General features: G+C 37.0%; 1 protein-coding gene across 1 annotated transcript in view; it reads left to right on the top strand.

Moving 5' to 3' along the window:
* ptprga (protein tyrosine phosphatase receptor type Ga) overlaps nucleotides 1–12,839 on the top strand; it is a 297,193-nt gene that overhangs the window by 250,740 nt on the left and 33,614 nt on the right. Inside the window, exons 8-11 of the mRNA XM_016231834.1 lie at nucleotides 1,206–1,398; nucleotides 8,195–8,379; nucleotides 12,067–12,175; nucleotides 12,282–12,331. Coding sequence (XP_016087320.1) covers nucleotides 1,206–1,398; nucleotides 8,195–8,379; nucleotides 12,067–12,175; nucleotides 12,282–12,331 — 537 coding nt within the window. The remainder of the gene's footprint in view (nucleotides 1–1,205; nucleotides 1,399–8,194; nucleotides 8,380–12,066; nucleotides 12,176–12,281; nucleotides 12,332–12,839) is intronic.

Genomic DNA, 12,839 nt, shown 5'->3' with positions numbered 1-12,839 from the left:
AATTTATTGAGATGCACCTGTATATACAGTATATATATATATATTCTCAAACTTGGGGAAGACAAGTAGTGCTAAAATAAAAACAAATAAACAAATAAAAACAAGCAAATTAGAAACATTTATGTAAATTAATACAATTATAGCATTGTTATATGCTTTATATTTTTATTTCACATTAATGTATTACATAAAGAATTACTGTTTATCACTTTTATATAATTAATAACACATTACCAATAACTAAAAAAGTTACGAAAGCTAAAACAGCAGCTGTCTTCGAGAAATGTTGTAAAGACACAAATACAAAAGTGGATTCAAATGGTCTCAAACAAAACTCTTGAATATTTCAAAGATTATATGCTATGAAATGTGCCAACTTTGGCAAATCCAGGGAAAAGGTGTTCTCTGGTGTGGTCATCTGACGCAAGAGCTGAGCTGATGCAGTTCATTTTGAGTTATAAACAGTAAACTGCATTACTGACACTGAAAATGCCACAGTGTCAATAATGCATAGTTTACTGTTAAATGTAGCGCTGATGGTGCATTTATAGCACATTTCATTGTCAGCAAAGAGTGCAGCAATGTTGTTGTGAATTTGACAAATAACATGTGACTTAAACGTTTTTGAGTATGGTACAGTATCATCCCGGACAGATAGTGGAGCTAGTGGTGCTGAGAAGTGAAAAATACTCAAATAAAAAAAAACAACGACCTTGATCTAAACCTTAGTATGAATGAATCAATGAATGAATGTTGATATCCAATCCTTTTATTTATGAACCATTTTACCTGTTTTACTGTTATCCTCAAAATATGTCTCCAAACTACTGTTTCTCAATGGTTAAGCCTCAACCTCACTCATACAGTGTTTTAGTTTGAAGTGATCCATCAGATGACTTCCTATTCCACAGGAATTGGGATAAGGTAAAGAGGACAGTGTGCGGGTTCGGCTGAACGTTCAGTGTTTTTAGAAAGCAGGAGAGGGATGGAGGCAGAAGGTTAGTGAGGCAGAGCAGAGGCAAAAATAAGACAGCCAGTCGGTCATGTTTTCAGTCTTTGATCAGCCTGTGAGCTAAAATAACATTCCTCTGAGTCACTAGTTTGGAAGGAGGGAAAGAGACTCCGGGCATCTTGGGAGATGACTTACTGAAAAATAAGAGACAGTTATAAAAACATACTGAACTCTCTTTCTCTTTCTCTCTCAGCTGGAAGCGTTCTACTCCATCTTCACCACAGAACAGCAGGATCATGTTAAATCCGTGGAATATCTGCGTAACAACTTCCGCCCACTCCAGAGTCTGGACAACCGAGAGGTCTTCAAATCCGCCGTCAAAGACGCTTGGCTGCCTGACTTGACTGACAGCCTGGGGAACCCGTACGGTACCGAGGCTTCCAAAGGTGGGCGGGCTCTTCTGACAGCTGATTGGTTGGCATCTTCTGTCAAACCAGATGTTTGTATATAATGGCTGTGCATCGCGTATCCTGTATTCAAAATCTCAAGACTCTTTTTAGATACCAGTTTAGAATCAGATTTCCCTCATTAGTGCTTGCTCATAATTCATAGCATAATGCAAGAGTGAACGCGTGTGTGTCAGTGTCTGTGTAATGAGAGTGAGTAGGTGGCATATGGTGCTGTCCTCTGCTATTGTGTCATTAGACGCTTTGTCTTTACTTGCCTATGTTCTCGCTCATTTCTCTGCTCCATGTGGCAGTCGTGCTTGCAGGAAATGCACAGGACTGCAGCTTTTCAAGGACACACTTGAAGGTTTTTCAAGGTTTTTCTCACCTCTATCTTTACGCCACAGATCTGCTCCACACGCTTTACCTCTACTGGTTTCCAAAAGGCAGCTCCTTTGATTCATGTTGAGGTTATTTGGACATTAATGGTTGAACCATTCAGACATACACACACACACATGTGATTTTATAAACGCACCATTTACATATTACCCATATACAAATATTAATATGAAGTTTAGTAGATTTTATGTACTTATGAAGTTTATGTAGATTTGTATTAAGCTGAGGGTTTGCATTTCCATATATATATATATATATATATATGTGTGTGTGTGTGTGTGTGTGTGTGTGTGTGTGTGTATGTTTTTGTGTATACTAGTCAAAAGTTTGGATCAAAATGTTGTTGTTGTTTTTTAAATTTTGGATTATTATTATTATTTATTTTATTTTTTTATTTTTATTTTTTTTCTAATGCTTTTATTCAACAGGGATGCCTTAAATTGTTTATAATCAAAAGTGACATATATTGTTACAAAGGAATGATGTACTTTTGAACTTTATATTCATCAGAATCCTGAAAAAAATGTATCAGATTCCACAAACATATTAAGCTGTTATTACCAATGTTCTGTTTTCAACATTGATAATAAGATTTTTTTCTTGAGCAGCAAATCGGCATATTAGAATGATTTCTGAAGGATCATGTGACACTGAAGAATGGAGTAATGATGCTGAAAATACAGCTTTACCAATACAAGAATAAATTACATTTCAAAATATATTAAGTAGAAAACGGTTATTTTAAATTGTGATAATATTTCACACTATTACATTTCTGTATTTGTGATCAAATAAATGCAGCCTTGGAAAGTATAAGAGACTTCCTTCAAAAATATTAAACAACCTTACTGGCCTCATAAATGTTATTAAAATATATATTGAATTATTGAATCTATTGACCGTCCTAGTTCCATGTCACTCAACTATGTTTAGTCGTTAAATGAGATATTAAATTTTGACTGCTATTGTAAGCCTAAATTTTGATATATCATGACATTTAGAAAAACACCAGGACTTTTTCCTGCTGTAAACTCAGTTCATATTAGCCCTTTCCGTCACTGTTTACAGTGTAAACTTCTTGTTTCTTGCTGCCTAGCAACCTTGTAAAAATGCTTTTCGTGCACCACTTTTCATGTGGAGATCACAGCGGCACTTGATGCTTGTGTTGAGAGGGGCATTGAAGCCCTGACGTGGGTCATGTGACAGGGCTTTAACTCTAACAAACGAATCCTTACTGTCATTTTTACATCCCTTTATGAAGCCGTTTTCCTCATGGGAGCATTTGATCCACACAAATTGGCAAACAAAAATACACACCCACTACCTTTCAATACAGACAAAGGTTTTTTACCCCATATACATAAAAACATTCATCCTACACACTCTTTTTCTGTATTATATCGAGCATAATATCTGGAGGGCTTTAAGAAATATTGATTGGCACTGGCATTGTACCGCGGTAGCTCCTCTCATTTACAGTTCTCTCACATGTTCATAAAATCTTGCCTGGTGATCCATCTCCTTCCCCACAGCTCAAATACAGATCACAGTACACAAATGACAAGTCAAAAAGACCATGCCATCCTCATTGTCTTGGTCAGGGTAAAGAGGCGACATCTACACCTGGCCAGACTCTGTTCTGACCTTTGATGGAGATCTTTGTTCCTCCTCACTTTCGGACGCAATTCTTCTCTTATCATCCTCCCTCTTTATAGGTGCTCTATCTTTCAATATGACACTGTATTTTTAAAACTGTAATAATAAACATGAGAGTGAACTAATAAGCTGTTATTTTAATTGTCCCTCATACATAATTTCCACAACAACCAGAAATCTTGGCACTACTGTGGCCAATGTGTGTTGGAGAAAAACATTTATTTCATAATGTGTTTTTCAATTGCTTTGCTTCAATGAAAGGTTAGCTTTTTTCATTTTTATGAATGAAAGATGCAAAGGATAAACAAAGCAGATTTATTTAGACTTCTTTGCTCATTTTTACCAAGAGGGCTAATAATTCTGTATGTATATATAGGTGCATCTCAATAAATTAGAATGTCGTGGAAAAGTTCATTTATTTCAGTAATTCAACTCAAATTGTGAAACTCGTGTATTAAATAAATTCAGTGCACACAGACTGAAGTAGTTTAAGTCTTTGGTTCTTTTAATTGTGATGATTTTGGCTCACATTTAACAAAAACTCAGGTTGTGCATCTTTTTCTTCCACACATTTTCCTTCCACTCAACTTTCTGGTAACATGCTTGGATACAGCACTCTGTGAACAGCCAGCTTCTTTGGCAATGAATGTTTGTGGCTTACCCTCCTTGTGAAGGGTGTCAATGATTGTCTTCTGGACAACTGTCAGATCAGCAGTCTTCCCCATGATTGTGTAGCCTAGTGAACCAAACTGAGAGACCATTTTGAAAGCTCAGGAAACCTTTGCAGGGGTTTTGAGTTGATTAGCTGATTGGCATGTCACCATATTCTAATTAGTTGAGATAGTGAATAGGTGGGTTTTTGTTAAATGTGAGCCAAAATCATCACAATTAAAAGAACCAAAGACTTAAACTACTTCAGTCTGTGTGCATTGAATTTATTTAATACACGAGTTTCACAATTTGAGTTGAATTACTGAAATAAATGAACTTTTCCACGACATTCTAATTTATTGAGATGCACCTGTATGTATTATGTAAAATATGTAATATTTTAATGTGTAAATAAAATATTAATGTGTATTTAGGATGCATAAAATGTTACAATAGCTAATAAATTAGTAAGCCAAAGTAACCTTAGCGAGACAAAGTAATTGACCATTTTATTCTAAAGCTATTTGACATTTTCACCACATAACGAGAAGTCATTTTGTGGTGGAAATGACATTTTAAGCATTTTTTTTTATTAAATTTTTTTTAGACTAAAATGGCTGACTATTTTGTGTTGCTAGGACTAATTTCATAACTATCGTATGTCGGATCAGGGAAGGAAAAACAAAAATGTCACAATTCTACTGTGATGTGTGTGTATCCACTGTTGGACTTTAATAGACAAATTAAAAGTCCTCAAAAGTACCAGTAGTTGAAGAAGTACAGAGACTTGACCAGTCCTCTCTCTCCATTTAACTCTCTCTGTCCGAGCAGCTTGTTAATGCGGATTCAAATAACTCTTGGATTGCCGGAACTGCACCGATCCTCCTAAACAGCTGCTCAAATTCCAGTGCATTCCGAATCCGGAACATAATTAAATTGGGTGCTGGGAAATATTATGAAATACTGTAATACGAAGAGTGAAATGCTTCTCTTATCGCACCCTGGTTATATGTTTAATTTCAGCTCCGTGCAAAATTGATTGCGGACGCCATATGCTGTCGTTGAAGAATAGAAAGGATAGAATAAAGAAAAAAAGGATGAAAGGACGGAGTGATAGTGTGATAGAGGCTGAAAACAGAAGCATATCAATGTTGCCTGCAGGCTGGGGCTGAACTTTTTGTCAGCTTCGATTAATTCAAAACATGCGCCGGATCATAGCTGAACTTTCCTTCACAGTAGGCGAAACAGCCAAATCAGTTTTATCAGAATATAGTACAGATTTTGGCGCAGCACACTGTGAGTGTGTCCAGCTGGGAAATGGTCAATTGAATGTTTTTTCAGTGTTACACATTCAATATTTCAAGCTAAAGTATGCGTAATCCAAGCCGTTCTTGTGTGGCTAATGCTAACACATTAGCACACACTTGCTTTGAGGAACAGTATGCCAAAAAATGAAACGTGTTCATTTTTTTCACTCAAAATCTTTTTGAAAGAAAAGCTTTTTTTTCCCATTCAAAGGTAGAATATTCTTTGTGTATGTGTGTGTGTGTATGTGTGTATATGTATGTGTGTGTGTGTGTGCGCGTTTTTGTTACAAATGAGGACATACACTTGTTTAATGACAAGGGTATGACATAGGTATTACAAGGAGAACGTGACTTTTCAGGACATTACCCCATGTCCCCACTTTTCAAAACGCTTATAAATCACACAGAATGGAGTGTATTGAAAATCTGAAATAGCACAAAGTTTCCTGTAAGGGGTAGGTTTAGGGGTAGGGTTGGTGTAGGGCAATAGAATATACGGTCTGTACAGTATAAAAACCATTACGCCTATGGGATGTCCCCACTTTTCACAAAAACAAACCTGTGTGTGTGTGTGTGTGTGTGTGTGTGTGTCTGAACTGTTCCTTTAAAATGGTCTTATGTGTCAACTTGTTCGAAACAGCCGCTCAAGGTTAACGGAGTGTTTGCACTTTCTCGCTCTCTAATTTGACTTCTGCTCCCACCTTCTCTCCTTTCCTGCTATATCCCTCCATTAATCTCACTCTCCATGGTCAACAAGCCAGTGGGCTTTTTATTAAACGCTTTACTGTGCATCTCATAAGAGACCTGCACTCTCACACAGTAACCTCTGCGACTGTGTTTCTGAGTGGGGCGAGAGAGTAGGGATGGGTTATATAGTGTAGTGCTCCGTGTGGATGGAGAAGATGCTATGATCAGACTTTTCTTGTGATGATTTCTTGGAATTCTGTTGAACCGTTTTTAAATCTATCATTAAAATATATATATATATATCTAATTTAACACAATCATGCAGAAGAGTTCGAGATTGTGTAAAACAGTTTGGAAAGCTGCAGTTTTGCCAAGGTGTGATTATATGATTTCATAAGTCAGTTAGATCAATGTTCTTGTCAATTTTTCCACGGTATCGCCCTAAGCAAATTAAGTTTAATTTAGTACAATTTTGAGGCTTTAACTCCTTGCGACTGTGATTTGAGCCTATATAAACTTGTCTGTGTTTAACTCCACTTCCTGTTAAGTGTTAAATGGACATGCTACTAACTCGCAAAATATACTATTTACGTGATATTTTACATGTACGCTAGGGTATGTGTACAGTGTGCGTGACGTAATAAAGACGCAACACCAACAACAAACTACTAGAGATGCAACAACAGTAGACATCCGCGTTGACAAGCAATTTTGAAGATTGCATTGCGAAGAAAACTGACCGACCAATAAGAGCTACGTTTTTGCGAATAGTTGTTTGAAAACAAGCTTCACCATGACATTCGGGTATCAGAAACAGAAGGTTGTGCAGCGCTTTATATAGTAGCTGTACATAAAATATCTGTATTTTGTGTTTTCTGTAAACATCACCTACTGTCAGAGGGTGATTCATATTTCACATTTCCATGCCAAACATTCCTGTTGGTGTGAACAGTCTTTTAGGGTCCCATACTGTATATTACTGTTCCTGCATTCCAATTTGGATACTTATGCGGTAAAATTATGTCCTTTGCGTGTGATGGGAAAGTGCATACTTTTGAGTAAGTAATGAAACACTTTGCAGGTTTTGGGACAAACTCGCTAGCATTGAGGTTTAAAATTTATTATAGCTTAACTTTTAGGTTCATACATTAAAAAGGGATGCGACAGCATTCCTCACTTTTGAAAAGGTGAAAAGAGACCATCTTAAACTCATCTTTCATTGTGCAAGGAGTTGTGGACAGTATTAACAGTACTGCCTGGATACCTTTAGCATATATTCAGTGTACCATGATTTGAGACACACTGCTTTTAATCTTGAATATCTTTTAGTACGAATAGTATGCAAATTGGGATGCTCATGAGCTTTTGAACATAATTCCCCAATAAACTCTTACCAGAGGAGGCTGTTGAAATGTCCATAAGGTCTTATTTAAAGGACAAGCTTCCATCCTCAAAGGTCACAGTCACGTTTGTGTGCTATAATCATGAATGCACGCCATCTGTGAGAAACTCAGGGCAGGCATCACTGTATTCCTTATGCAGTATGATTACAACTGTAGTCACTATTACTTCTCCCATGATTAGAGCTAATAGAGGCTTCGGCATGAGGAGTAATGGCAGAATTAGTTTAATTAGCATTGTTTTGGATGTAATGGCTCCCCTGTGGCTATATGGGAGGGAATACTTTGTGTGTGTGTGTGTGTGTGTGTGTGGAGGCGTGTGTGTTTCGCCTGTGTTGCAAATGTGTGCACTCATTTTAGGAAGACCAAAACTAAAGAAAATTTAGGGCTTCTTCTGTCAGATTTCTCTATGAATAGAAGCTCACCCCTACGCATGCTGTCAGCCGCCAGAAACTGTGGCACGCTCGGTGATTAAACACCTTCTGCTGGATAGATTAACAGCAACTTGGATGCTGCTGGTGTTTAGAGAGGGCATGACACAATTCAGGACACATGAAAGCCGAGTAGATGTAGTCAGTAGTCTAACAGAGCCATCTAGTGGCTGTGGGATCTAAGGGCACTAACGGAGCTCAAGGTTAAAGTGGTGGCAAAGAGTTAAACACACGTTTTTTGTCATTTTTGTCTTTCACACAGCATGCAGCAGTGCCCCGATCAACATGAACGTCCAGCACATGAACAAGACGGCGCTAGTCGTTCGATGGTCCCGTCCGGAGATCACCTACGATCCGCCCATCATCAGCTACCTCATTTCCTACAGCTGGACCAGAAACGATGAGTCATACGAGGAGACGTATGTCAAAGGGAGTGATCAGAAACTGGTGAGGATTTGTTGGTTTTAGCGTGTGTGTAATGGCCATCCATATTATAATATCTCACAATAATTCCTGCAAATGATAAGGTATTTGTCTTATACTTAAAAAAAAAACTCAAATAACATTCCCAACACACTTAACTTCTGGAGTGTGGACATATTTCCAAGTTAAACTGGACTGGGAAACAATAGTGGTGAGGGGTTGTGTGTGCGTTTTGTGTTTCTGTCAGTCATCTATATAACAATATCTCCCAAAAAATGATAAAAATATCTCTTTTACTTTAAAGACAACTTGAAATAGCATTAACAACATTTTTAACTTCTGTAGTGTGACACATCTCCTGGTTGAACTGGTAAAAGTTTAGATTAGGGAACACTATTCACTACTTACTAGCATGCATATTGCCAGCATATTAGCTGTACTTATAAAGCACATATTAATGCCTTATTCTGCATGACCATATTCTAGATCCCTTAACCCTACCCAATACCCAAACATAATTAGTGTACTACAACAACAACCCTACTTACTATCCATAAGCAGCAAATTTGGAGTGTACCGAGGGGAAATCTCTTAGTTAACAGTGAATATATGTTCCCTAATCTAAAATGTTAGATAAATCAGTGGGGAATAATATTGGTGAAGGGTTGTGTGTGCTTTTTGTGTTTTATTGGTAATCTAGACTGCAATATCTCACAGTAAACCCAACAAATGATTAAATATGTGTCTTTTACGTTTCAGTGTAATTCGCATCACACTGGACTTTCATAAACGTTTTAAGTTTATGAGTGGGGTGTCAAATTTATAAACTGAATATTCATTGGGAAACTTTAGTGGTGTGGGATTGTGTGCACTTTTTTGTGTTTTTATTGGTCCTCTATACCACAATATCGCCCCTCTTATACTTTAAAGGCAGCATGAAATATCACATATTTCCTAGATAAAACTGTGTGTATATATAACTGTATATATAAATACAGAGTTCTGGCATGAAACTCTAGATGGCGCAGTCCGATAGGTCTAACTCAGTCTGACCTAATGACATCATTATCACATGGCACAGCTGATTGGTTCTCTCCTGTATCGGTAGCCAATGAGCTCGCTGCTCAACATTCAAATATATCGCAGTAGCAGTTGCAGCTTGCTTCAGAAACCCTCCACCTTCCCCAGCTCCACCTGTATAGATCTACTACGAGGTGATTCATGTACGCTATATGGGGGTTATTTCATGTATGTTATATTAGCAGCAGCAATATTTCTTACATGCTCACAGCAGCATGTTGTGGATGTATTGGCTGTAGCAAGTCTCAGCAGCAGCAGCATAGCAGATCTATTCCGCCAAGACCAAATACATTAACATTGTCATGTACATTACTATGCCAATCCCTCAGAGAGTTGTCATGACAGAACTGTATATATATGCATATATTAAATGGTAAATAGGGTCCATTTTAATCTCTTCTTGTTTTTAAGTAATAAACATTTCATGTTTCAGATTTGTGGCAGTCTGTTCTTGGAAAACAAACTGGCTCTTAAAGTCTGGAATGTGAGGATATTGTTATCATGTCTGTAAACCTCAAGCTCATCGATAATATCCTGTAATCTCTCCTCTGCTAGAGCCTCAGATCCATGTTTGCAGAAGCGCAGTAAGTGTGACTGTGAATAAAGACTGTATTTTAGGTCGTCAGCAGGGTGCCACAGCAGTAGACGCTGACCTTGGGGCCCACCATTTTGAAAATACTAATGCACTAAAACTGTTTAAGAGGTGATGTATTTTAGACTGATTTCTCTTGACTTTCTATCGAGCACACTCAGTGGGGTGTGAAATTTATAACAGGCTGAGATTTCTAATTCACCAGTCTGTAGGCGGTTGTGAGGCGACAAAACGGTACAAAAAAATTAAATCGTTATTGTTAATTTTGATCCCAAGCATTCCAGTGTACAGTTTGAAAATGGCATTGCATCCCAACTGGGAATATCATCAGAGCCGCCCCATTCCCTCCTTTCCCAAATTCCTTTCTCTTTTTCCTTGTTCCTCCCTTTTTCTTTTCTTTTAAGTTCTTCATTTCCATTTTTATTTCCTCTCTCGTCCCAAGATGCTGCTATCTGGGTCAAATTAGTGGCCGACTCGATTTTAGTGGGACTGCTTGCGAGATCAATAGAGAAGGAGTTTTTACTCCACCATAGAGTAATATTTGAGTTGGGGTATTTTACAGAATGAAATAGAGTCAAACTCGCATAAATCAGAAAGGTGTTGGTGTGGAGAGGAACTGACGCCATTTACTTAGTGTAAGATTTACAAATCCCTCAAGCCCACGGCACTTTCCAGCAGACCCCGGGGAGGTGAAGTGAGTTATGATAATGGCTATTGCTCATACACTTAGAATTGTATTGAATCTTAATTTCTCAAAGATGAAATGAGGCTGCCTGCATGAGACTGAGACCATTGAGAGAAACAGGCAGTGATGAAGAAAATGTAGCCCATATCTGACCAGCAAAGTAGATTTGTTAATCAAGTGTTTACTTGCTAGAGTCCTAATTTAATATGCACTACCCTTTCCATGGTCCTTTTTTATTATTATTTGTATCAGCTACCAATAAAAGTGTAGTACTCTGTATTACGCACCTTTGAACACGTTTTAAAATTGTTATTATTTTTTGATTTAGCCCAGTAATAAAAACACACTAGCAAACACTCATGAGCATCTTATGCCCTGACAACCACCCACAACTATAATGGTGCGCAGCCATGCTCCATTCACATTGTCTTCAAAAAAAATTAAAATCGAATTTGATAATGCATGTTTGAAAGCATATTTTATCATTCAAAATTCTGCAGATTTATGCAGAAAATGTGAAGAAAAAGAGAGAAAGATTTCATATGGTCCTGCCTAGGATCTAAAATATAATCTTGATTCGCAGTCAAACTCATTTCATTGAAATGGCTGTTTATTATCGTGTTCTTTATTGCACAATTAACTATACACTTTGATTGAAATGTTTGTGGTCTGTAAGATTTATTTTGTCTCTTTTGCTCACCAAGGCTGCATTTATTTGTTAAAAATACAATAAAAACAGTAATATTATGAAATAAGTATATATGAACAGTGATATTTGCCTTAGCAAACGCCACTAATAAAGAATCAAATTAAATTATGTGTCCCCTAATATTATTACACACTACATTTACAGGGATATAGTTCATTTGACATATATTGACTATACACTAATCTAAAGTGTAACGTATATAAATATTTTCTTTGAAAGATCCTGATAGTGTTGCATAATTTACTGATAAAGGTGTACATTATATAAACAGCCTTTAAAAATAAATCAGCACCTCACTCACTGAATTCCAATGCCTTTGTGTCCCAGCTGAGCATCTCAGAGGTGCTTTAGGTGGTAATGAATGTTATGTGAGGGAGAGGCTGATAGAGACTGTCTATTTTCAATGCTAATGACTTGAGAAGAAAGGTGTTACCATCAAGTGAAGGAGAAGAGAACAAGCTGTTCACCTTCATCCTTCAGACCTCTTCAAAGTGTGCGTGAGGGTGTGTCTACCGTTCTTCTTTTGTGTTTTGACTGGAAGCGTAAGATGACTTTTTGGAGGCGTTTCAGTTCTTGACGTAGTGTATGTTTACTGTATATGTAACACTGTGTGTGTGTGTGTGTGTGTGTGTGTGTGTGTTTCAGGAGGCTGTCATTACACCAGTGTCGCCGGATGTGCTGTACCTGTTCCGCGTCCAGGCAGTGTGTTTGAATGACAAGCGCAGTGACTTCAGCCAGAGCATGCTCTTCAGAGGTACAGAAACACCTGCACACAAAACAAGGCTTTCATGAATGCTAGTTTAGTTGTTGCTTTTAAAAGTGCTCCCTCTCATTCATGTTTTTCTTCTATGTTATGGTAGCTAACACCACCAGGATATTTGAGGGCACAAGAATAGTCAAAACTGGGATGGTAAGTTTACATCTGTCCAGCTGGTGGCAGCACGGTCTCTTCATGTGGACATTAAATAAATAAAATATAATGTTAATTTATTTAATACAAAGAATGGTTTTAATAATAATATAGATAGTTTATGAATTATAAATTCTATTATAAATAAATAGAGAATGAGTGTTTACTCTTCTTCATTTATAACCCAACATCATAGAGTAATATTTGAGTTGGGGTATTCTACAGAGTGAAATAGAGTCAAACTGGCATAAATCAGAAAGGTGTCGGTGTGGAGAGGAACTGACGCCATTTATTTAGCGTAAGATTTACAAATCCCTCAAAATAAATATAAATGTTAATATAATAATTACATGATATAAACATATATTCATTATTTATTGTAGAAAGTATAGAAATATATTCCTGTAATAGCAAAAAATATGTTTTAAATATATTTACTTTTTAATAATTATTTATTTTAGAAGTGTGGATAGATAGATAGATAGATAGATAGATAGATAGATAGATA

The sequence above is a fragment of the Sinocyclocheilus grahami genome, unplaced genomic scaffold (genome assembly GCF_001515645.1).
Source record: "Sinocyclocheilus grahami isolate Dianchi unplaced genomic scaffold, SAMN03320097.WGS_v1.1 scaffold400.1, whole genome shotgun sequence".
NCBI classification, from domain to species: domain Eukaryota; kingdom Metazoa; phylum Chordata; class Actinopteri; order Cypriniformes; family Cyprinidae; genus Sinocyclocheilus; species Sinocyclocheilus grahami.
Note: the sequence above shows the minus strand (reverse complement) of the source record. Positions and strands in the feature narration are given on the sequence as shown.